The 25,913-nt window shown below is 37.8% G+C and overlaps 1 protein-coding gene across 1 annotated transcript; it reads right to left on the reverse strand.

The window, feature by feature from the left end:
• Positions 1–996: 996 nt before the first annotated feature.
• On the reverse strand, positions 997–24,976 carry LOC107102019 (MAP kinase-activated protein kinase 2-like). Its single transcript, XM_015401153.1, has 10 exons — positions 24,251–24,976; positions 15,910–16,049; positions 9,198–9,262; positions 8,876–8,955; positions 8,648–8,774; positions 8,400–8,475; positions 7,343–7,467; positions 3,490–3,575; positions 3,314–3,394; positions 997–1,235 (listed from the first exon to the last, which is right to left on the reverse strand). The coding sequence occupies exons 1-10, from the start codon at positions 24,545–24,547 to the stop codon at positions 1,080–1,082; spliced, it is 1,233 nt and encodes a 410-aa protein (XP_015256639.1). The 5' UTR covers positions 24,548–24,976; the 3' UTR covers positions 997–1,079.
• Between the last annotated feature and the right edge of the window lie 937 nt (positions 24,977–25,913).

Raw genomic sequence — 25,913 nt, forward strand, 5'->3', positions numbered from 1 at the left:
CGGAGATCCTCTCTTAATCTGAGTTCAGAATGAATATGGCTGCTGATTTTGCAGGATGTATTAAAACATTCAGCTATAAACTATTCATTACAGCTTCACAAAGTGTGTGTCTCACTTAAATCAGGTTTTTCTTTGTTTTTTTGTTTGGATCCCAGTCTGAAATTCGGAGGCAAATCAAACAAACCAGGAGACCTTTGACCTTCCCGGTCAGACCTCACTGGGATTTCTTGTTGCGTTAATCCTTGATTTCAAGTGGATTCAAGCTATTGTTGGACTGCGTACACATAATCTGAAACCAAACTATAACCACCACTTAGGAGAAGCGCTTTACCCAGCGACTACACATTTAAAGATTCCCTACTTCTTGGGTAATATGTTGTAAATCCATGTCACAAAACAAGCGGTAACCAACTGTTTATTACGTAAAGCTTTGTTGCCAAATTTTAGTTACTTCATTTACTGGAACACTGAGTGTTCTGAAGAAATACCACAGGTTAAAAAAACTCAGTCAGTGTGATTCCATCTTTATTGCCCCTTTTGTGAAAAATCTTCCATCAGGTGGAGCTGTATGTCGGCATGGAGGCTCCCTTTAAGCAACAGAACACCGGTTGTGAGACTGGGGTTTAATTTTAAAAAGAAAAGCAGCAAAAAATACATTAAGACAATAAAGGCAATAAGGGTTGCTTCAGTCTCTCTGTGAAGTTTGCATCTACCTGTCTGCAGATTTTAGGCAACCCAGCATATAAATGCTAAATAATATCACCAGAGGTATGTCATGTCTGCACACAGACACCATTATCTCTATTAATCTACAACTACAAAACCACACAGATAAAAATAATTAACTCGGATACAACCAGTGAGCAGATTTGTTGATTTCTACCACTAATAGGAACACATGCCTGGTTTTAATTCTTCTTCTTTGTTCCCTTCTCTCAGAGTGCATTTTAACCTCCAGTCTCTCTGTGCTTCAGACCAGCCCTGTGAATAATTCGATTCATTTTCTCCTCAACACAAGCGGTTTCTCTTCATCACTGACGCTGTTTGGTCAGGATTTTAATCACAGGTTCTTCCTCATTTCACTGACTTTGGCACACAGTGGACCCACTCTTGCCCCCTGCAGCGGCCTTCTTGCGTCTTTTGTTGAGAAGGGGGTTGCTGGATGTGTCGAGGTCTTTGATCTTCACCTGGTCGTAGTCCACACGCATGGTGGCTAAGGCGCTGGTCATCTCCTCCTATTAGAGACAAGGCAGGGAAAAGTTGCAAACAAAGTACTAAGTTATCAGGCTCTTAAGGGACTTTTCGGCTGCGTGTTTGATTATTCTACTCATTTTATCAGCTTTCTTAAACTATTAACAATTAACAAAAAAGAAAAACATATTTAGAACCCTCAATAACTATCTGTTTGTTCATGTTTTGTCATTTTACAACCTCAAACACCTGTATTTTCTTTTAGATTTTGTGATGAACCAAAATAAGTAGTGCCTTATTGGTTGTTTTGGTTTCAGTACAAATTAAGCTGTTCTGTAGAGGCCTTTAAGGTTGTTAAAAAACATCACTGAATAAGCAGCATCATTTAAAGACAGCAGCAGATCAATGAGAAAGTGGTGATGCAGTTTAAAACAGGATAGGTTATAAAGCAATATTCTAAGCTTTGAACGTCTCACAGAGCATTAAATGTGGGATCCACAAATCTAGCCTTTGTGTACCCCCATAAGATGTTTCTGCATGTCGGGGAAACTACGAGATGCTTAGTGACCTTTCACCCCAAGTGGGGGGGTTGGTGGAGGGGCTAAATAGAGGCAAGTATGTAGAGCATGCTTGATATATTCCAGAAAATCTGAGAGGGACCAGCAGTACGGTGCTTGCCTGAACTGCTAGCTTGCAGACGCTGCCTTTTGTGTGTTAGAAATCTAACGCTGTGCATCACTCTGAATACACTATCACTATGGTGAAGCATGGCGATGCCATGGTGATCCTTTGGGATGCTGTCGTTCAGTAGGGATAGGGCAGCTGTTGTTGGGAGGATGAACCAGGTTAATGCAGGGAAATCAAGAGTGAGTAAACCTATTAGACACTGCAAAAAAAAAAAGTCTGACGCAGAGATTCAGTTCCCAGCAGTATGACGGTTCTGACATAGGGCCAGAGCAAGTCAAAGCATATTTGTGTGTAGGACTGGAAAGTCCAGACCTAAATCAAAGAGATAATTCCAGGCAAGAGTTGAAGATTGATGTTCACAGGTGAACTTTACTCAGCCACTAGTGGTGGACTTGTAAATAAATAGTGTTGTGAAAAAGCTGCAGGTATCAGGTTTTAGCACATCAACATATGATTATACATAATTACCATTAATTAATGTAAATACGTCACACAAAAGCTCAATAAAAAACACCAAAGGGTTTGATGAAATAAAAAAAAGTCCAACGGGAGAGAATATTTTTGTAAGGCAAGCAATGGGAGATGAGAAGAAAATGGAGTATATTTTTATAAACTGAGGTGAAAGGTCAAAGTGCTCTAAGCTGGGGTCAAGAGAAACCCGAGCCTCAGGAGTAATTTCTACTTGTCATCCACAATTGTCAGCCTGTATAACTAAAGACGTAGGTTTTGTGTCTTTTTGTGCAGTTTACCAGGTTTTTATGTAACACTGCTGTGGTCAGTTGCGACACAGAGCAGCAGACTGTTGTGAGTTACTCGTTTTACGGAAAGGTCTTTTCACACTTTATCTCTTCAGTCATGCACATGCATTGTTGTGAAGGAATGTGTAAATTTACATTGGGACATTTTGCTCAGTGGATGAAAAAGTAGCCCTGTGTGACTTAAAGAAAGCATGGAACGTCTCATTTCTTTCTGTATGACAAACAGAAACAGTTGGAAGGAGGAGCATGCTTAGTGTTACTGTACATTTTTAAGAGGCTCATATTACAGGCAGGGACAACTTCTTCCACCTAGTGGTAGATGAGGAATCATCCGAGGACGATGAAAAATGTTAAATGGGGTCAAATTTGATGATATATTTGATGGCTCACAGCAATTTTCCAGCAGATAATATTTTTGCCTATAGGTAAACAATGGTTATTTATAAATTAAAGTTATTTAGGACAGGCTGAAAAAAATGTGAAGAGATCAATTTGCATTTTAAATTTGAACTAAAATATTGCAAGCCGAATAAAGAGCTAAACTTTGCCTCTCTGATTGAGTCCTACATATTTTTTTTATTACAAAGGATAAAATTAAGGTCAATGAAATGTCAGTAACAGGTTGTAATGAAAAAGAGTGACCAGAAGGAGGCAGTGTTGTTAGTTCTTCAGCTTACTTTCACATCCTCCCACAGCTCCTTGTCTTCATTGAGGACCCGGGTGGTGTGCAGTGGAGTGGAGGGAACCATCATGGACTGCTGCAGAGTGGGAAAGACACAAACACAGGGGTCCAGATGAAGACGGAGACAGATGGGGGGGAAAAGAGGAGGCAGATTGTGAGGCAGCTACTTACATTGATCCAGGGGTGATTCATAAACTGAGTAATGGTCATTCTCTCATTTGGGTCGGTCTTCAGCAGCTGTTGGATCAGATCTTTAGCTGAGAGAAAACACATGGTGAAGATGAGATTAGTAGCTGTGAACAAGTGAAGCACAGACTGATCTAGAAATGTTATCCCAGACCTGGTTAAAAGGAGGAGGCAGAGATAAAAATAAAAAAAAAGCTAATGGTTTTCAGTAAGATGCTGTAAACATCTTGCACATCTATCTGCTTCATCTAGGTCTAGGTTTGAAGCCAATGTCACAGGCGGCATCATCAGAACTAGTGATTTAAACGAATCAAGCAGCAAGAAAAGTCTGCTGCTCTACTCATTGCAGGCAAGTAGAGCAGGTCATTGTTTCACTCAACACTTTGTGAAACCACCTGTTGCTGTAGTTACAGGAGTGACTACCTTGGGGTATGTCTGTACCAACTTAGTGATGTTTGCTGATTCTTGTATCCAACTTGGTCAGATTGGAAGGAGAGCATCTCTGAACCTTATAACACAGATTCTCGTTTTTAATCTTAAATGTAAACTTTGACTGGGCCATTCTACTTCTGCTTTAATCGAGTCTGTCCCGCCAAAGGTTTAAGGTGGTTTTCCTGCTGAAAGGGGAAGCTGAGTAGAAGCATGAAAGCTTTTGCAATCAAACCAGCTTCCATGTCCCTGCTAAAAAGAAAAGGATGAGGCCTCTGCCGTGCTTTAGTCTGAGAATACAGTAGTGTTTTAAGTTGTCCTCCAACTCATAGAACTAACTTAATTTTGGTCTCCTCTCACAAGTGTACCTTCTTCCAATTGCTTGCTGTGACCTCTTCATTGTTTAAGGTAAACTTAAAATAGGATTTCTTGTGCCTTTCTTTCTAAAATGCTCCTGTTTTACAACTCTGTCATCAAGGCAGGACATATAACCTGTGCAACTAATTTTATTTTAAGTTACGATGAACCTCTTGGCGGCTTCCCTGATAAACACTCTTCCCCACCCTGTAGGCCCCAGCTGGAAAACTTTTAGAATTACAATTGGGCCGTACCCCGACGTCGTTCTTTAGGTGATGGGTTGAACAGTTGTTTGTGAGACATTAAAGCTTGAAATATCTTTTTATAACCTAATACTGTTTTAAACCTCTCCAAAACTTTCTCCCTGATCTGTCTGCTGTATTCTCTGGTCCTCATGTTGTTGTTTGTTCACTAATGTAGCAAACTAGGCCTTCAGAGAACAACTGGATTGAATACACAGAAGTAGAGTCTTAAAATCACATAGAAGAGATGAATGCAAATGCATGATGAATTTTGTGCATTCTTATAAATGCAATATTCGGAAACCATATATTCTTCTTATTGTGCTTCATAATTGTATTCCTTGCTTTGGTTTGGATTGTGGCATGAAAGCCTAATATTATATCTTGAGGTTTTTGTTTTTTTGTGAAAAAATGTCAAAATATTCAGGGGTATAAACTCTTTTGAACACTTCTATATCATGTTGAATGGAGGGAAAGGTAAAGTATACTACCTAAAAATGTTGACTGATTAGAAAAGGTTTAAAGGTTTATTTTAAGAAAATTATTTCTTGTTTTCAGTGGACAATATTTACACAGTGATATTATTGAGTTTGTACATTACAAAAAAAAAAAAAAAAATTTAAGGTAAATTTTAGAAAAGAACAAGGTAATTATCAATTGTCATTGTTGGGCAAAAGGTTGGCGGCTGGTGAGGTCAGAAAAAAGAAAGAAAAGATGTGGGAAATAAAGACGATTTTCTACACTGCAAAGAACTGAAATCTAAATAAAGACGGTAGTTTTTTTCTTGAATTGAGGAGGTAACATAATAAGAAAAAAAAACAATTGTATTGTCTTATTTCAAGTGCATATTATCTAATTATCTTATTTTAAATTAATTTATTTTAATTAAGTAAAAAGTATTAATTCCATTGGCAGATCATCTTATTTATGTGCTCAAATTTTGTTTAATGTAAGAAATTTTGACTTATTTCTAAATAGATTTTGCAGTGTGAAACTAAAGCAAACAGAAACTTGTTCCAGGATGGAAACTAACTAGTGCTGTCAAAGCGTAGACATTATCTAACCATCTCATGTTTGGCCAATCATCTCACTAACCATTTCCCTGTAATTATCTCTGTAAATTAGTAGGTCACCAAGTAAAGCTGCAGAGTCATTCTGTGCAGCACCATGGTTTCCTGTTTCAGGTGCTGCATGCTTCAGAAGAAGGTCAACTCCACACTTGTTAGGACAATGTTCACAATAGAGACTTTATAACCTGCTCTAAAGATCCTTTTGCCAACGCCAATTCATGCTTTTTTTTTTTATAAAAAAAAATATCTACAGAAACAGTAGCCCTTCTTTGTATTAGAAGCTTTTCATTACCGTTGCCTGGATGCCAGCCTGGTAGCTAGTTTAGATTTTATGGTGATTGTGTCGTCACTAAAATTTCATAGGCCTTAATCTTTATGATTTAGGCAAACCTTATCTTTAAATTCAGACTTCCAGATGTGATAATAGTAGTGAATAAGTCACTACATGGACACTTTTCATATTGTAGGTGTGATTCTACAACTTGTGTCCAGTTATAAGGAACAGCAGCTCTGATTTGCTTTCAGGTTGTGTTTCTTCTCATTGACCTAAGCTTAGTGATTTTTTTGTACAAGCTAAGTTAATAAATATTTCAACTGGTGTCAAGAGCATTTAAACAGTAAGTTTAATGTGTGCAAGTTAACATGCTGACTAATCCAAACCAACTGCAGAGTTCTCCCAGCACCTCTGAGTCTTATTCTGCCTTCATGTGGTATCGTAATTATGGTAAATACCAAAAAACAACATCAAAAATGCAGATGAACACCTCATGTTGTTTTATTCACTGAAAAACTGGAAACATTTTATGATATCCACGTTGAGACACGGTTAATTTTGACCTTTCAACATGGAGGAGAGCAGAAAAACAATTCTTTATGGCGAATACTCCATTGTTAAACATTGTCTCCTGTTTTGTTCATAGCCTACACAATGCTGTGACTTACATAAAAAAAGAAATAAAGGCATTTAAATTTCTCGTCTTTAAAATTACCATTTTCATTAGATTTTATGGAATTTTCGCTAGCAGTCAGTCAATGCATTTGATGCCTCCTCTTCTTCTTGTAGCAGATATAATAGGAAGTGCGATGGTAATTTCCACTTTACAAGTGGAAAAGATTTACTGACTTCCTGTTTGACTTGAAAGTCTGTAAATATCAATCCTTTCAGGAACAACTGATCCAAATATCTCCTTTTTATTCATTAGTTTGGATCAGGGGTCAGCAACCTTTGGTTCCAGAGCTATATAGGGCTCTATGGCCCCTTCCCTGTGGCTCTAACAAAACTGAGTAAGAAATTATTTTATGTATGCGAGACATACCAAAGATTTTTCTCATATGTTTTCATGCAATATTGGTGCAGAATATATACAACAGCACAGCAACAGTGGAACAAGACTTTCAATTCATTTAAGTAATTAAATGTTTTTTAAGCTGTGACTGTTTTTATATATTAAGCTGGGTTGGGGTTAGGCTGAATATAGGTCTTTGTGTCTCATATTTATGTTGCACATTCTGTCTGTGATAATGATAATGATAATTTTTCTGAATGTGCAAAATCATAATTTAATTTTAAAAGCTTTAAATATTAATACAATCTTAACTGTGGAGTTTAACAAATCCTATTTTGTAGTCATGATAGTCTATTTGAACTGAAACTGTTGTTCTCTGGTTTATGTAAGCCCAGAGGTTTTCTTCCGACCATTCCTTCATTTGCTCCATTTAGAAATATTACTGAAATCCTACCTTCCTGAGACACGTCAGACCACTCAGGATTTGGAAACTCATACTGGCCCATTCTGATCCTTCTCTTCATTCCTGGAGAAATAGCCTGACCCGTGTTGGAGTAGAACGGAGGGTAGCCACACAGCCTGGGTAAAAAAGCACAGGGAGGGTGACTGTTAAGGATGTTTTTAATTGGTACCTTTGAAAGCTAATACTCTGCCATGATTTCATTTTACATTTTATCACATATAAAAATCTAGCCCCCTTTACTCAGACTCCTAAAGTTGAAGAAGCAAACTGCTTTCAAGCTATCTTCTAATTGGTAAACAGAGCCTCTGTGTGAGATTTAATCTTGCTATAAAAAAACAGCAAAAGTGTTACAGTTTGCCTTCAAGCCACAGGTGGCAAAGCTAACATGTAAAAGTAGGTGCTCTGTTTACATGAAACCAAAATGGAATTTTTTGGCCTAAATGCAGAATGCTGAAGATGGTAGAAGACTAACATCAAACATCATGCTGGATGCACCACCTCCACAGTGAAACACGGTGGTGGCAGCTGTGGTCAGTGTTAATAAGAAGTAGAAAAGAAGTAAACACGCAACAACGCTGTAAGACAACTATTTTGTTATTTATGTGTTAAAATGGCCTAGTCAAAGTCCAGGCCTAAATCTAAATGAGAATCTGAAGTCAGGTTAAAAAAAATTATGTCTACAGATGCTCAAAATCCAGTCTTTAAAATGAAAATTTACAAACTTTGTAATTAAAAAAATCTTTAAATTAAAAGTATCTTTAGATGTGTGAAGCTGATGGAGATATAACAGAAAACAGATGCAGCAAAAAGTGGTTCAGCAACATAATCACACCACAAATCCATACTGGATTTTTTTTGTTTTGTATTTATTGAAATATTTAAAGCACAGAATTTTCTTCCCTCTTGATAACAATGTAAATTCCCCAAAAATACATTAAAGTTTGCTATACCAAATTGTAAAAAAGTTTAACAAGAGTAAACATTACTGGGAAAGTCCTGCAAAAATAATAATAAGAATAACGCCACCGAATGGACTATAAGTACTTACAGGATGTACATGATGACGCCCAGAGACCACATGTCACAAGACTTGTCATACTTCTCCGGACCCAAAACCTCAGGGGCTTATCAGTGTCAACACATCAAAACACAATCACAGAAGATATACTGGTGAATATTAGCAGTCAGAAACACATTTCCACAACTACATTGGTTTTCCTTTGAAGAAACAACTGAAACCAATAAATCTTTCTAGAGATCTTCCTATGCACTTCAACAAGTAGTGAAACATCTTACCCACATAATACGGTGTGTAGCAGGGCGTCTGTAGGGGGTTGTGTAGCGTCGTCTCTTTTGCAAAGCCAAAGTCTGTCAGCTTAAGGACTGCGTTTTTAGCTTTAGTGGTATACAGCAGGTTCTCTGGCTGAAGACACAAGCAGAGAAATGGAGGGACGGATGCTCCAATGAGCAGATATTACAGTGGGCCTTTATGATTTGGAGCTTCTCATTTCGATCTCTGTGTACCTTGATGTCTCTGTGGGCGATGTCAATGTTGTGAAGGAACGAGATGGCTGTGCCGATGTCCCTCATAATCTCAGACGCCTCTGGGAAGAAACAGATAAACAGACTCTCTCAAACCAAAAGCAAATTGGACACAGCAGTATACAAACCACAGCGACACAGAGGTACAGGAAGCACACCCAGGTATACTTTAGGTGTAGTCTGGATGCTTGGGAGCCCTTCCATGCGACAGTCTACTAAAAGTAAATCTTACTCCACGAATCAGACCTATTTTTTGTGTGTAATGCATCTAAGAGGATAATCCTTTGTGTTTTTCTATTCTCACCTTTTTCAGTGAAGGCCTGGTCTCCTCTAGCCTGGATTCTGCTGAACAGCTCTCCTCCTTCCATACTGAACAGACAGAGATAGTACAGGAAAGCCATTAGATTTGCAAGCAAGGATAAATGAAAGCTTTCATGTAACATATTAAAAGACGTTGACTTGAAGGATTATATAACTGGTTTACCAATTCTGATTCATCAATTATTTTTTCTAGTTCACTTGAGATAAACTGGAAGATAAAATAAATGGAGGAAGGAAAAGTTTTAATCATGCTTTTAGAAGGCATTTTCCATAGCCACGTGGATGCACCCAAGCCTTACATCCAAAGTATACTCCAAAACATGCAAGGGGTCTAACATATGAAGCCCATCAGAGATGTGTGCTCTGTAGTAACATGTCAGGCCTCTAAAAAAAAAAAAAGTAAAATCTGATGTAATAGATTGGGACTTTGCTGATTCCTGTGTGTCATATTTAATATTTGGTGCAGAGGGTGGATTATGGTGTAGAGAATTTTCTCTTTTATTCAAAACAACTGAAAGGATCTCTGAATGTTTCTTGATATTGAGACATTCAGGAAAAATTCCTACAACCAACTCTCTGGTCACTAATACTTTACTGGCCTACAAAAAGTCCAGACTAGCCTGATAAACCAGACTAAATGTGAGATTAAATGTGTAATTTAGTCTGGCCCCGATGAATGAGACATCGGAAGATTGTTGATGAGAACAACCCATTGTTTTTCAAACTATGTCTGTGCCTATTGGTCAACGCTCTGACCAATGAGCGCAACTGACTGTGACGTAGTAAGCACGATAGGAAGCTGGTTGGGGAGTGTAAACAAACAGCCTGTTGGTAAAATGGCAAATACATCCTTCTTAAAAATGAATGAGCGTAGAGCCTCCTGCTCACGTTTCAACAAAAAACCCAAGTCTAATCCTTCCAAGACTGATTCCAAAGCTGAGTCAAACAAGAACTGTTCAATAGTTGTTGCCATCTTCCTTGTTGTGCTTTCTCCAGCGTCACACAGCTTTGTCGTCATGCCCCCAAAACCCCGCCCGCTTTGCATCCAAAAATACAAAACACATCTCTGCGTTGTGATTGGCCCGCCAGTTCTAGGGCCTGGGGCATTGATCGAGACTAGACCAAACTCGCAGGCAAAAATTATTTTGGCCGCTGGCGGGTGGGGCTAGTTTACTAGGCTAAGTCCTGACCTCAAGCCAATACGCCTTTTTGATAGAGCAGGATCAGTGTCTGACTTCAGATGAGTTAGAGCTGGTATTGCTGCAAAAGCTGGAAAATCACCAGATTAAGCACTATGGCAGAAATATGGTGAGGTCTCAAATGGCACAATTTTTGACCCAAGGGTTTGCCTACTGCAAAACACAATAACAATGCTAGGCAGCTATTATTAATCCTAAAAGAAGCTGCTTGAGGTTGTAAAAAAAAAAAACAACAACTTTAAAATCTGATGAGAGAATTCACATTTAAATAAAACCAAGCCCCCAAAAGCCTACACATATAAGACATGGTAGACACTGCCCTCCCCTTAACTTATCCTTTGCCTGGGCTCTTCCTTCCTCTGCAGGAATGCATTCCATCTTGGGTTTCAGTTGCTATCTCTGCCAAGATAATAGACTAAAAATAGCCATAATTATATCAAAGCTTGTCCTCCCGGTACAGGCCCTAATGTCTCCAGTCATTACTTGAAGGAAGGCATCTCTGTACTCTAAAAGAGCACTAAGACCTTTTTTTTTTTTTTTTAAACTTCTTATTGTTGGATTTACAGCAAATGCCAGAAAATGCTGTTCAGTTTGAAGCCCTTTTCAAAAGTTAATAAAATGGGAGGTAGTGTCATCTGTACCATTAGGATCAAGGTAAAAGAAGTTTATATTTTGTACTTATATTCTTGAATCGTTAGATACAGAGCATGGCATTGTGATACAGCAGTTTTCGGGATGTTTTTATTTTGTCATGACAGAGCAATTGTGGATATGCTCACAGACACATATTGGGAATATGGGTGTAAAAAGCCCCTCTTTGCTCCACCTTTACACAGGCTGTTCTGAGAAGTTTTGTACTCTGTAGTGTGCTAAACAGTGGAGAAATTCCATGGCTTAATTCAGCAAACAATTTAATGAGACTTAGTTGTTGTCAAGTAGGAATACTCTAAGAATGCATCATGTTGGCGTGGAGCATGGTGGAAATCTCCAGGTTCCATGAATGACTATTGTGTATACAAAATGACAATAAAGTTTGTCTAAGTCTAAGTCACTGCATTATGGTTTAGGATACTTATTGTGTATCAGAAAGTATTAAGCTTGATAGTATTTTACACAAATGGAGCCTAGGCTTAGATTCAACTGAAGAACCTAATTGCTCTCCTACATCCTCCTGCGATTCAATCAATCAGCTTTGAACCACACCTCCACCAAAGCCAATCAGCATCCAAGTCCATCTTTAAAGGCCTCCGATCTGCTGGTCTGCTCCTAAGTGTGCAGGTTGTGGATGCGCTGTCTGACTTCATTTAGATGACCCCGTTTTAACCCACCTCCATCATCTCCTCCACCACTGCAGCTAAAGCTTCATTGTGGTTTCATTATTTCCGGACTCTTACTGCATTCCGCGTCTCCTCTTAACCGGTCCAGCAGAAGACCGCCATGTTGAGCCTGGTTCTGCCAGAGGTTTCTTCCCAATGGGAAGTTTTTCCTCTCCACTTTCGCTCATGCTTGCTCATCATGGACAGGTTCTCTGAACCTGTGTTATCCAAGTTGGACTTCCATCTTCCAGGTCCCTTAGTGAAGCTCTAGTATCAGCTCACGCAGTCCACTGGATGTCCCCATAAGCTCAGCATACCATCTCGCTAACCAACAGTCTACAGACTGACCAACTTCATCTATCTCCACTCCAGCACCAGTTTCTCTATGTTTCCTGCCGAGGTCTGAGCGCCAAAGAGTAATTGTGTCAATAAATTTCTTCTAATTGTCTTTTCTCCTTGTGTGAGTTTTTCAGATTGAAATATCATCATTTTAAAGTTTGTTTTTATTGAATTAATTGCTGAAATATGCAGCCTTGCTATTTCCACATTTTGAGACAATTACCAAAATGTTTAAGTTAAGTTTTAGGTTTTGTACTCCATTTGCTAAGTGGATTTATAAGAATGTACTTTTTCTGTTTTTTAGATGAGCAGATGAAGGAGAAATTTCACTGTGAGCTTGTTTGGTCCACTATCTGAAGTTCACCATCCTCCCTTAAACCCCATGTCATGCAAAGGAACAGCAGAAGGTTTGAAGATCCTCTTAGTATGAAGTTTGGTTTATAAGTTAGAGTAGTGGGTGTTCTAAAACTGTATTTTTACTCGTATGTAAGGACATGTCTGCTGTTCATTAAAGGTGTAGAGGAGGATGCTCCTTTTCCGGATGGATCATCAAAATAAGTGGTCCTCCTAATTGTCAATCATTCTGGTGATATGTTTATATAAGAACATCCTACGTGCTCGTCCCCATTTTAACTTACCGGTGGTGAGTCTGACATAGTGGAAAGTAAGCTTGTATGAGCGATGCAAACAGCAACATTTAAACAGAGCGTGCATGGGGAGAAATGTGGTTGTGCATGTTCTCTAACACGTTTAAATGGCGTTCCCTCTCAGGAGCGGGTATAGGGTTGTACATGTGCATTTTTTTTTAAAGTGGAGAGGGTGGGTCTTTTCAAAAATTTGTGAAAATCCTCCACTATACCTTTAAGGTGAACGGTAAGCAAGAGATGAAGTAATAAATGAACAGCTGACATGGAATCAACTGAGTAGCTCTACTTTGATCTGTCTAGGGTTTCCAACATATTTGTTTGATGAAATATGCAGACTTGAAAAGGACTGAGAGTATTTTGAAAATCTCAGGGTTAAGGTAAGAATCTACATTCTGTAGATATATATGGAATGCCAGCTTGTTTACAAAAATAATCTAAATATCTGTACAAATTTCTCAAAATAGGTGCATTTAAACTTAATTTAAGTAGGTAAATAGGATGATCCGCCAATGGGATGAATATTTTTACCCTTAAAATAAGATAATATAATATTATGCACTTGAAACAAGAGAATGCAGTTTTTATTTTTCTTATTTATAAAAGTAATTTGTCTTATTCCATTGGTAAAGTGTCTAACTTACAGAAAAAACAGACTTATTTAAAGAAAAATTGACTTACATAGATTTCTATTGTTGCAGGATCCCTTTATCAATGATATAAGATGCTAAAGACAGCTATAACATTTTTTCTTTTTAAAAGTTAAGTAAACAAATATTTAATGGCTTACTCTCTGTCCGAAAGAGAGAGCTTCTTATATATAAACAGAAATAAATGCTAATATATTTTCATATGTCCACAAAGAAAAATCAGAATCAGACAAAATTTGCAGTGAAATATTTTATAGAAAATAGAGAGTAATCCATTAAAGACAAATGCTGACGATATATGGCAGGAGAAATTGTGTGTACTTAAATTTTCTAGATGGAATTTGTTTACAAATATGAAGTCTGGATTTCTTGCATCACCATGCAGCACTCTACTTTAATCCGCTGTTCTTAGCACTGCTGTGTTGCTGAACGGCAAACTAAGTTGATGCTTAAACTTTTATCTCTTTTGAACTTAAATGCAAACATCTATCTTTGACTTCAGACCTTATATAAACAGAGTGGATCCTGTTTTAGGCAGGAGGTGTTAGTCAGGGGTTAAAGGTCAGGAAGTTGACTGTGTAAATAATACTTTCTCTGATAGGCCGTCACCAACACATGTTTGTATCAATAATGAAGCCGCCATTATGAAGAACTTTCAACTTCCCCACCTGCCTACATACACCCACCCACACACACACCCCTTCCTACACACACACACACACACACACACACACACACACACACACACACACACACACACACACACACACACACACACACACACACACACCAGGTCAGGGAATCCACTGAAGGCAGAGAGTTGCAGTGTAAATAAATGTTAAAACAATCAGCCACTGTGTAAATTCCCCCAGAAAGGAAACAGTCATTTCCCCTTAAGTCACTGTGATTTTTTTTGGTAGTGGTTTTTTTTCTACCCTCTGCGATAACTTTTCCATTTACAATCAAGGATAGTCCAAAGTTCAGAGTTAACCACGTGTTAAAGTAGAAACAAAAAAAAGTTGCATATGTCTGTCATTTTTTCCTTTCCCTTTTTAATCTTCAGCCTGTTAGATAAAAGTTTCAAAAAAGTGTTATTACTATAGACACTCTTTCCCTAACTGGTAAAAAAAAACCCATGTGATTATAATTAGTCTTTCTCTTCTAAGCATTGAAAAAAAAAAATCCTACTAATGAAAACAGCTTTGCAGCTTCTAACTCAGAATATCTTACAACAGTATCTATCCAACAGTGCTGTATTTCATGTATGCATGTATAACCAGAGATGGCAAAAGTACTCACTTTCCGTACTTGAGTAAAAGTACAGATACTTGTGTTAAAAAATACTCTGGTAAAAGTGGACAAAGCCTGTAACAAAGTACAGGCTTGTAAATTTACTTAAAGTGTAAAAGTAAAAGTAGAAACCACTTTTTTCATGCCGTTGCCTACATTTTAAATGGATGTCTGCCAATAGGACTAGATCTCCGTTGTGTTCATTTTCAATCATCTCGTCGTCCATACTACTATGCTAACGCCACCGCCACCAAGCTGTATGAATACCGCCGAATCTGTCGATTCATCTTGTAGTGGTGCGTCAAATGCAATGTAGATTCCCATCCAATTAGATTGAATTTGGTATTGATGACGTGAAAAATAATAACGGTAACTCCATTGAAATGATTCAAAACTAAAGTAACGAGCCAATTTTTTAAAATGTAAGGAGTAGAAAGTACAGATATTTGTGTAAAAATGTAAGGAGTAGAAGTAAAAAGTTGCCAAAAAAATAAGTAGTAAAGTAAAGTAAAAATATAAAAAAAATCAACTTGAGCACAGTAACGAAGTATTTGTACTCCGTTACTTCCCATCTCTGTGTATAACCTACTTACAAAAATCTCTTCTGGGGGATTTTCTAACACTTAAATATTTCATATAATCCAACAAATCTAATATTAGGCTAAAATGACATGAGAAGACATGTTAATATGTTTATATATGCATGCATGAAAAACGTCAGGTTAATAAATAATCTCAATCTGACGGTTATAAAAATACAAATGCCCATTTAAACATATGTAAATTGTAAAAAAGACAATAAAAATAACTTTAGCAATAATATTAATAATAAAAAAAAAAAAAACACACCATGCATCTGATTATTTACCAGTCCGTCCGTTATATGTATTCATATAGTATACTAATATATAGGGCTGGGCAATCAATTGCATTTGCAATATAATCGTAAAATAGAAATATACAATTTTCCAATTGCAGAGGCACTCAATTTAGTCACACTACATTTAACAAGAGTAGGACACTAAATGTCTCCCTTAGGTGGCGGTTTTTATTTACTCAGTTTTTGTTGCATAACATAAAAAGTGAAACATAACAGTACAGACAGAGAAACCTGGAAGCAGGAAACCCATTTTCGCAACAATATACCTTTATTATGATAAAAAATAGTTGAATCTTTATTTTCCTTAAAGTATTGGAGCTGTTGCTGTGTAGGAAGCTGAATTAGGTCAACATTTGTGAACTGTCTAGTTGTCCTACCACTCCATGATGATGAGCAGGCACTTCTTCCCATGGTGCATGTTTTCATACAAGCTCAGGATGCGGACGATGTACGGCCCTCCCGACACTCGCCAGTGTAGCTCCACCTCTCGTCTTGCCTTGGGACTATCGTAGAGGATCTGTCAGTCAGCAGACATGGGTTGAATAAGGATTAGACACTTGGAGTGCTTATTTCCGTGAACAAATGTGTTTCTTTTCTTTATGTTTTAAATGTTTCCCAACTGCTTGCATGGAAACAAATAGAAGGTTCAGTTGCTGCTGCACTGGAAGCAAATCCAATGGGAAAAGTTAATTTTTTAGCTTTTCATTTAACTGAAATCATGATGGAAGAGTTTGCAATTGCAACTGAATGAGTCACATGGAAATGATATAATAAGGATTATCAGTGCCCTGCTCCATTTTCTTTAATGTCCCACCCAGAAAAACTAGCTGAATCTGAAAAGTTTTCTTTTTGTTACTGCAGCCAGCATTAACTCGTGATGAAACAACTAACAAAAAGGTTAAAAACAGGTACATATAAAACAGCTTTGATACAAGGGTTTCTAATAAGGTTCTAAAGAAAACAGAGAGAAACTGTCTGCAATAGTTTGTGGTTTCAAACCGAGACTTTCCAAAACCATGAAACAGGTGATCAGCCAATACCCACTTCTAGCCTTGGGCTGGTTTTCTGTTTCCCTTCATCATTCTTACAACTTTATGTTATTATTTATTTATTTTTATAATATTAATGGCCCTTTTCTTTTGGTAATATAATTGTATCTCCATAAATGCATTCTCCTTTGAAATTGGGGATAATAATGAAGTCAAGTGTCAATGTTTCCTTAAATTAGCTGCAAACAAAACACATTAAAGTTGGGTAAATAGGAAGTCCTCATAAAAAAAAAACGTAGGATTTCTTATCTATTAACATAAAAGCACTTCTTATAAGCAAAATTTTCATGTTTAGGCTTTAAAAGTAGTTGTTCAGATGGAGGACATATGCACCCTCAGTAGAGCACATATTCAGATGTAAACAGCAGGTGTTTGACGTTGAAACCTGGTGCAGTCAGAGCGTATTTTTGGATGCAGCAGTGACGAAGTGATATGTCATTGGCAAGGCCAAATGAACTGGAGTTCATAACACACCCCAGTTTGACTCAGTGGCACATGGCAGACACACGCCATAAATCTGTGCTTTATTACAGCAGGCATAGAGAGCTTCACAATGTTGAGGTGACCCCCGAGCACATGAGTGTACACCATGCCAGCAGTGAGGAGGGCCTGCTCCAGTTAACTCGTCACTGAATGTCAATGCCTGGTTCTTTGTTCCATACCCAGCCGTCTGCCTTCACTTCTCTGTCTCTACAAAACAACAACAATTAAAAAAAGACTCTGACACTGAAAAAGAGTATTTAGCAGGGAACCAAAAAGAGAAGCTTCCTGGAAACGCCACCATGTTACAAACAATAGCTCGTTGGTGTAACACCATGTTTAAGCAGGCAAAAACTAAACTGAAAGAGGAAGTGAAGAGTTCAGAGCGGAGTGGGGTGTCGAAAAAAGAAGTTGAAGATTTCCGCTGACTAAAAATGTCCTGTATAACACCATGCCTCATAATTTTAGCTGCGCCCACTTGAGGTTGACTTTTGAGTGAAGCAGTGGGAGGGCTGGATTCTAATTGTGTCCTTTATGACTTTATGGCTTCAATCTGGGCAGACAGCTTGTGAGCACGGTTTCTTTAATTTCCTGGATAGAAAGAGAATAGGGGGATAATAAAATGGAATTAGACACATGTCAAAAAAAGGGGGGGAAGGGCAGATTCCTGAGAGACTGAGACAGCTAATCTCATGATGGACTTTCGTCTTATGTGAGCAGGTGGACAAATAAACCAATCAAACACGTCCGGGTGCTTAAAGCCACCCATTTGTGTCAGGAGAGGCTTAACTAGCAGCAAGACACACGATTTACTGAATCACTCTCTTGCTTCAATTGCATCTCAGAGAACCTTAATTCCACATCCACATTATTTCTACTTAGAGTTGTTTAATCACTGTTAAAATGTCAGTGTGTGTTAAAGAGGAGGTGTGTAAGGTTTCATGAAATAGTTGCTTATCTTTACAACCTTTTACCAATAAATGACCATCCATAAAGTCAGCGGGTCACCCAGCATGGCTTAAGCATCCAATCTGTGATGGTTAATTGAGCATAAAATAGACACGCTTCACAAGGTCTTGAAAAGTAATAAAAAAACAAAAATTCAGACCATTAAATGACCAACAGGTTTTGTGTAGTTTACTGAAATGTGTGAAATAAACCAAGACAAAGGAGTCTGTCATATTAAGATGGACAGAAAATTATACATGTTTTGCAATCTTTTTATGCAAACAAATTTGAAATGTTTGTAGGGTCCAATTTATTAAGCAATGTTTGTACAGAAACTACCTTTAGAAATCCGAAAATTTGTAAACAAAGTCTACTTAGGCATGATTTAAGTATAAATCGAGCTGCTTTGTGAAAGAGTGTAGGTGAACATGAGTGAAAAAGCATCATAAATCCCTAGAAACACAGTAGACAGAAATGAGAGGAAGTTTTAGAGATGTTTCAACCTGACTTAAACCGTAAAACAGTATCCAAAGCTCCAACTGTGGACCACTGTTCAATCCATTAATCAAAAGCAGCTGCAAACTTAACTACATTTGGCCTGCAGGCTGGTCTCAAAGGTTGGGTCTGGAGGGAGTCACACAAACAGAGAAGAGGCCTAAGAGACTGTGGAGGAGCTGCAGATATTCAGAGCTCAGGTGGAGGAATCTGTCAACAGGAAAGGTATTAGTTCTGCACTCTCTAGGTCTGAACTTTATGGAAAACTGGCTAGACATAAGTCAAAGAAAGAAGAGGAACTAGAACAAATGCTGCTCCAGTTTGAAACTAAAGAGGTATGAATGCAGCAAACCCAGAGGAAAACAGGTTAGAGCCCCCGTCCCCACCAACAAACTTTTGTAACGATTGAAGGTTGCTTGAAGAAAACAAAAACCCTGAACATGAAATGGTACTGATCAAAGCATACTCAACTCTTAGAATGGTCCAGTCAAAGTCCAGATCCTAATCGAATGGAGAAACTGTAAAAAGTAGGATGGGCGATACTGCTTAATAAATACTATCTCACTTTTGTTTATACCAAATATGACTAATTGATTTTTTTCTTCCTTTTATCTTTTTTTGGAAAAAAACCCAAAGGAAATACATCACTTTAGAAAAATGGTACTTATTTTTAAAAAATCCCCTTCAAAATGAAACTTATTACAGGCAGTGTAGCATGCCTGTAAACAATTTAGCAGGCCAGGCTTATCCGTTTTGAGTTTGTATCGAAGAACAAAATCCCTGTGAAAGCCCAAAGAGTGAATTGGTGAAAAAATTGCTAAAAATCTGCAAATTCTTATTTCTTTAATGAAGTCAATTTATTGCCCAACTCTAGTAAAAAAAAAAAAAAAAAAAAAAAAAACTAGAGTTGGGCTGAAACCTAAAGTTCATGGGAAACGTTTTGTGTCAGACTAGGGTTGTGATGTTTTGCAATGAAGGATGGGCTTCAAGTTTAGTCTATTTGTGCAAACTTGTAGAGAGATATGCAACATTGCAGCGTATCAATGGCTGCTCCTACATTTTGAAATCAGCTGGTGACACCAGATTTTCTTCAGGCATGTATGAGTAAAGTGGGTATAATCCAACTATACACCTCACTTTTCCGATTTTAATCTGTTAAAAATGTATTTAAGAACTGCCTACAGTATTTACTTTTACCTTTCTATTCTATTCTATTTTACCTGAAGGAAAGTTGAGTCTAAGCCTATTCCAACCTAAAACTCTGAAAGTCTGTTTGAAGAGTCATGAAAGAATAAAACCCATCTCTGTGTTTCCCATCAGATAAAGGCAGGAGTGGGAAGGATTCACACTAAACATCTTTCTTTTTGTTTACAATGTTCAAACACTGTCTGCCGTCATGCAAAGCATCCAATCTCCTGATGCTTTCAGCCAAGATGACCCTTACCCTGAAACCTGGGAGACTGATTAACTTGTTTAACAGGACTAGCTATGAAGGGAAACCATGCAACACATTCTGCTGCTGTCTTTAAATTTGATCTATTTTGTATTTGAGTCATACTACATCCATAAACACATATTAGACATTTTCCCTATTAATAGACTTGTAAAATTAAATAACTTAGGTTAGATTTAGGCTTTTAGCCATGTGTACAGGTTCTTGCAGTGCTCAAATGGCCATCCGAACCGCACAAAGAACTCTTTGTTCTGTCACTAAGTGAGACAAATCAGTTAAAAGATGATGGTAACTAAATTACATAAAAAGGAATGGCCCCCAGCCAGCTCTGCTGAAAAGTCGATTCAACCTATATCCATCTATAACATTTAGGGCTACAAGCAACCTAATTTGGATTAATTCAAATGCCCCACTCCTTAAACCCTTGATCATTTCTACTCTGATTCTATCCATTTAAAAGTAAGAAAAAAAAGTCTAAGGCCGTATTTTTAAAGCAGATAAAACTTTTCATCCCAGTTAACTTAGACTGCCCTAACAAAGCAAGATTGTAAAAAAAATGTTTTATATATGCAGGTTTTGTACTCCTAAGGCCTTCAGTAGGTACATACTTTTACGTATATGAATTTACATTAGATCAAGTGACATGCCTTAACATTACAGCTAATAAACGAGTTGTTGGGTAGGAGGGGGCCGCCCTGAGTGAAAGCTGGGGGAATATGGGTCTGCACGGGGGGGCTCCTTATGCGATCCGTCAGAGCAAATGAAATGTGAGCTCTCAGGGCTGTCTGGCTCTGAGACAGAGCCAAACTGCACACAACAGAGGGAGAGATACATTAGAGGAGGAACCCTCTCCTTCTTATTTTCGCCCAATTCCTTGTTGTTTTTCTCAGCCTTTGTGTCACAATGACCCTGCGTGGGCTTACACTGATGAAAGCTAAAATCTACCAATCTTGAGGTTGTTACATGATGAGACAAAAATTCAAGGAATTACACAACTGCACTATTTCACCTTGATAAGAGTTCCTTTGAATAGCTCCTCGTATTAGGGGGACATTCTTCCTACCTTGCAGCCTTAAATCTTTAGGCAACTTGCTGTTGTTGTAAAGGGGTTACAGTATCCTACCACTTGCTTTGCCTTCAGTTTGTCCTATTTTGCCTGAGGCCTAATCACTACCATATTTCTTTTTTTAATCATCATTTCTCAGCCTTTCGATTGCACAGCTCTGGTTGTGTCACACTGCTGCCGCCTGGTTTTGATCATTCAGATGCAGACAGATTATTATAAGCCTGCAAATATCAGAGCCTCGGACTTTATGCTGACAGGTGAGAGGCAAGTGACCTGTACACGTGCCTGACTTTGGTTGCAAGAGAAAAAAGATGTCCCCATGAAAATGCATGTGTTTCTTCAAATACCCTGTGACGTGTCTCAGAAATGTGCATCTGATCCTAGGATAGGCAGAACATGCGGCACTTTGCAGAGTTATTCACACATGTTGAACCTTTTTATACTTTGGAGCTTCAATGTATTTTAGAAAAAATCTTAAGAATTAGATCAATAACAGTTTGTGGTTAATTGTGAACTGAAATGATAATCATAGCATTTTTAACACAGCAAATAAAATATGAAACAAATTACATAAGAGGATCGGCTGGAGAGCATTTCTGTAGTTTTTCTACAATGCTGACTTCAACATCGCAATCTACTATACTATAAATATATATATATGTTGTTTTTTTGTCATTACACTGTTTCAAGTACAGAGCAACGAAATGAACTCTCTGTATTTAACCATTCCATTGGGGAGCAGAGGGCTGCCATTGTCCCAAGTGTGTTAGGTTAAGGGTCTTGCTCAGGGACCCAGATTGTCAGTCTGTGGGAGTGGGGATTGAACTCAGAACCTCTGGATTCCAAGCGCCCTATCCACTAGGCCGCCACTCCCCCTCGCATTTATGATTGTGTTTTCTCTAAATCCTTCTGCTGTAACTGTATTTTCAGGGTTGCTGACCTGCAGGAAGGTTCATCTCTATCCATCATTAATTGTCTTTAACACATGTCTTTATCCTTATTCACCGATCCCACTAACACTGACCAGATTTCCTTTCCTTGCTGAAATAAAGCATTACCCCACAATATAATGTTCCTACAGCCACCATGCATCACAGTAGAGATTTTGAGCTCAGGATGATATACAGTAATAACTGAATGCTATCACTTCAAACATTTCCTTAAGTATGAGTCAAGCTAAGCATTGTTAGCAAGTGGGTTCTGTTATTCGTATTAAAACATGGCTGCAAATAATTTGTAGATTCTGGAATTTCAGTTTCACTTATCTAACTATTGAGTTAGAGACTTGGAATCAAACTGTGCTTTTTTTTTCCTGTCCTTTTCACCTTCCGGCTTTTTATCTAAGTTTGTTCCTCACAATCTCAGTGTGATTATGATAACAAAACTTCAAATGCATTTCTAATAGTTTATTTCCCTTTAACTTAGCAGTCTCCAACTAATATTAATTGTAACATGTTGGACCTGAGTTTAATGCTGGTATGAAGCAGATCTGCTCTGGAGGGTAGGTTCCCCTCCTAGTCAGCTTACTGCTATGGATGTAGTGCAGGGTACAGATCAGCTGTTGTTTTGTGATGATGGTCTAATTTTTTAGCCTAGTTTAAGTTGCCTGTAAATATTTACAAATGTTTTGGAAGCTCTTCTTCTTTATAAATCTATTAACTGAGTTATATCGCTGTTTGTGTTGAGCACATCAAGTTCTCTGTCTACTGCAGCTGCATGTTTAGCTATTACTGTTCATCTACAGCTGGATCTTATCTACATCTGTTTAAGATAGATGCACTGAGAAAATATTTTCACATTCATCCTCACGTGAAAGTCTTAAAAGTCTTTATTTATTGTGGCAATGATATAGCTAACCCTTTAAACGATTAACATACCAGCAGAAAACAAGTCACCTGTAGCTTTCCAGCTTATTGTCTCTAAATATGAATTTGCCAAATTTTTTCCCCCTTTAAAAAGTACTTTATTTAAGCAAAACCAAGATGTTCCTTTTATCTGCAGATATCGGACACTTCTATCACAGTGAAAGTTTTACTATGTGTTTGATGATATATACAGTCTAGACAGAAAACTCAGACTTAAAGCCCTATTTCTTTACATTTTCAAGAAATATCTAAGAAGGACCTTTAACATACATACATACAGCTGTTTTATTAATGGTTTAGTTCCCGGTACTTGCAGGTAAAACCACATTTGAAACCAAGTCACTCAAAAAGCTGGAGTAGGTTTACAGTTGAGTCAAAGTCTTTCTATGCTCAGATGATGGACTAAACATCTCAGTTATCTTATCATTGTCCTGTCTGGTTTGGTCATGATGATGCCCTGCTATGTTCTCTAAAAAACTATGTGGTCTCCATAACCGCGGTTGTTCTTTTACCATAATAACAGACAGGGAGACTCTGTCTACCAGCTGAGGGGGATTTGAATTCAGGTGATTGCATCATATTTTATCTAGGAATCCCAACCATTAAAAAACACCACAGTTTTCACACCAGTAGGATATGCCAAACTTCTTGATATTTTAACAGGTTTCTTGTTTTACAGACATATTAACAAAGATCATAGGTAAGTTTTAAAAAGATTTCTGATAAAATATCCCCATATAAGATGCTAGTATTGGAAAATACTGCTCACGTGAAAAACAATCTTAAAATAATTAAAAATTTCTTAAATTAAGTGTATGTATCCTTACTTTGAGTAGGTAGTTTGCAAATGGAATTAGTATTTTACTCTTGAATTAAGATAATTAGATAATATGCACTTGAAATAAGACAGTGTAGTTGTGTTTTCTTTTTTTAAGTGTAAATTGTCTTGTTCCATTGGCAAAATGTCTCTTTTACCTCCTCATTCCAAAAACAAATGCACTTAATTTAAGAAAAAATGACTTATCTAGATTTAAAAAATGTTTTCCCAGTGCTGTTACACTTTAGGAAATCCTGTTGTTACACGTTTCCATGTAACAGAGCCTTAGTTATAAAGGGCAGCTTTTCAAAACTCTAATTTGAAGACCAAATATACCTTAAATTACAAAATAAAATAGATAACAAGATGGATTTCAATCAGGAATAGCGATAAGATCTGCTGGACAGAATCTTAAAAATGTCCTTATTACATAATTGATTAGTTCAAACCAACATTCCGACCTGGATGACTGAGAATCTTCATCAGCATATGTTTAAACCAACCTGTTCCTCAAGTTTCTATAATAAACCAAATGACTTTGCTACCTTCAGAGCGCACTTCTCTCCTGTCTTCTTATTGAAGCACTGCAGAACTTTGCCGTTGATCCCCAAACCCAGAACCTGAGTGGAAATCTTGTAGTCATCAGTCACTGCGTTGCGCTTTATTTCCAGTTTGGGATAAGCAGGCAGGGGGAAGTGCGTGGCCCCGGGGTCCGTGGCCCTCCTGTCCTCGGCTGGGTCCCCAGTCTGCTGCTTCGGTTTGTCACAAGAAGGATCTGCTTCAGATCCACCTGTGTTTGTTGGCTGAGGCGGTTTTTCCTTCCCGTTACCATTTTGAAGCATGATCACACCGGATTGAAGCGAGTCTGAGAAGAAAAATCACCAAAGTTCCTTGATCGCTCACGCGTAAAAGCTGAGAGATCCGGACCCTAACCACTAATCACACATCTGCTTATCCTGGATAACTAATCCTCAGGGAAGTCTCCACTATAATCCACGCTGTCTTCTTTTTATAAAAGTCGATCTCATTTATAATTTAGTCTTAGAATGGTTTTGAATGTTTCCTTAAACTACGCGCCTGTTTTGTTTTTATGCGCCACAGGCTGTTCCGGTCAGAACTGTTCCCTCGCCGGTTAATCTGATATATCCGAAATAAAAGCGACTATTAAAGTCCAATCAGATCTCTGTGAAGACGTATCATCTGTTGACCCTGCTGATCTATTTCCCGTTGGTCTTGAGCTCTAGTTACATTCACATGGCCAGTCACTGTCACCGTTTGTTTAAGCGCCACCCTCCTTCTGTCAAGTCGCGTTTCTCCATTGACCTATGAGACAGTCTCAAAGGACCGAGACGGAAATAAGCACTTAACTCGACCTGCAGAGAGAATTGATGATTAAACCTCCAGGCAAAAATAAAAAACGCCAAAGCTTACTTCAAAGATGTTATTTCCATTAAAAAGATCAGAGTTATCAATGGTGTTTTCAGCTCCATCTACTCTGTCTTGCAAAATTTCAAGCACAACTATATTTTATAGGTATTTTATAACACAGCACACTGTGTGAATAGGATCTTATGATGATATATGTTGGATCTAAAATCTAAAACATATGCTTTGCATTTATATACACTGTAAAAAAAAAAAAAAAAAGGTGGCACTGAAAATGTTTAGCAAACAAACTAGCAAATTTTGAAGTTTGGTTTCCCTACAAATCTCTAAACTCCCTTACTTAAAAATAATATGCCTACATTTTATTTAGAATAAATAAAAAAAAAGACATTTTTACAAAACCCCTTTTTGTTTTTAGAGACATAAATACAGGAGTCTTTAACCTTCAACTTTAATGATTGCTGCAAGTACCAAATACTGTGCTCGACATCTGGGCCACTCCATATAGTTCAATTCAATTCAATTCAGTTTATTTATATAGCGCCAAATTCACAACACATGTCACCTCAAGGCACTTTACAGTTCAACCAGATCATACAGTCAAATTGATAGAAAGTTTTCTATCTAAGGAAAACCAGTTGATTGCATTGACTCATTGACTCAAATACAATCCCTCACACTAAGCATGCTTGTAGCGACAGTGGAGAGGAAAAACTCCCTTTTAACAGGAAGAAACCTCCAGCAGAACCAGGCTCAGTGTGAGCGGCCATCTGCCGAGGCCGACTGGGGTTCAAGGAGACAGAAGCAGAGACACAAAAAGCA

The sequence above is a fragment of the Cyprinodon variegatus genome, unplaced genomic scaffold (genome assembly GCF_000732505.1).
Source record: "Cyprinodon variegatus isolate N-32 unplaced genomic scaffold, C_variegatus-1.0 Scaffold1189, whole genome shotgun sequence".
Classification (NCBI taxonomy): domain Eukaryota; kingdom Metazoa; phylum Chordata; class Actinopteri; order Cyprinodontiformes; family Cyprinodontidae; genus Cyprinodon; species Cyprinodon variegatus.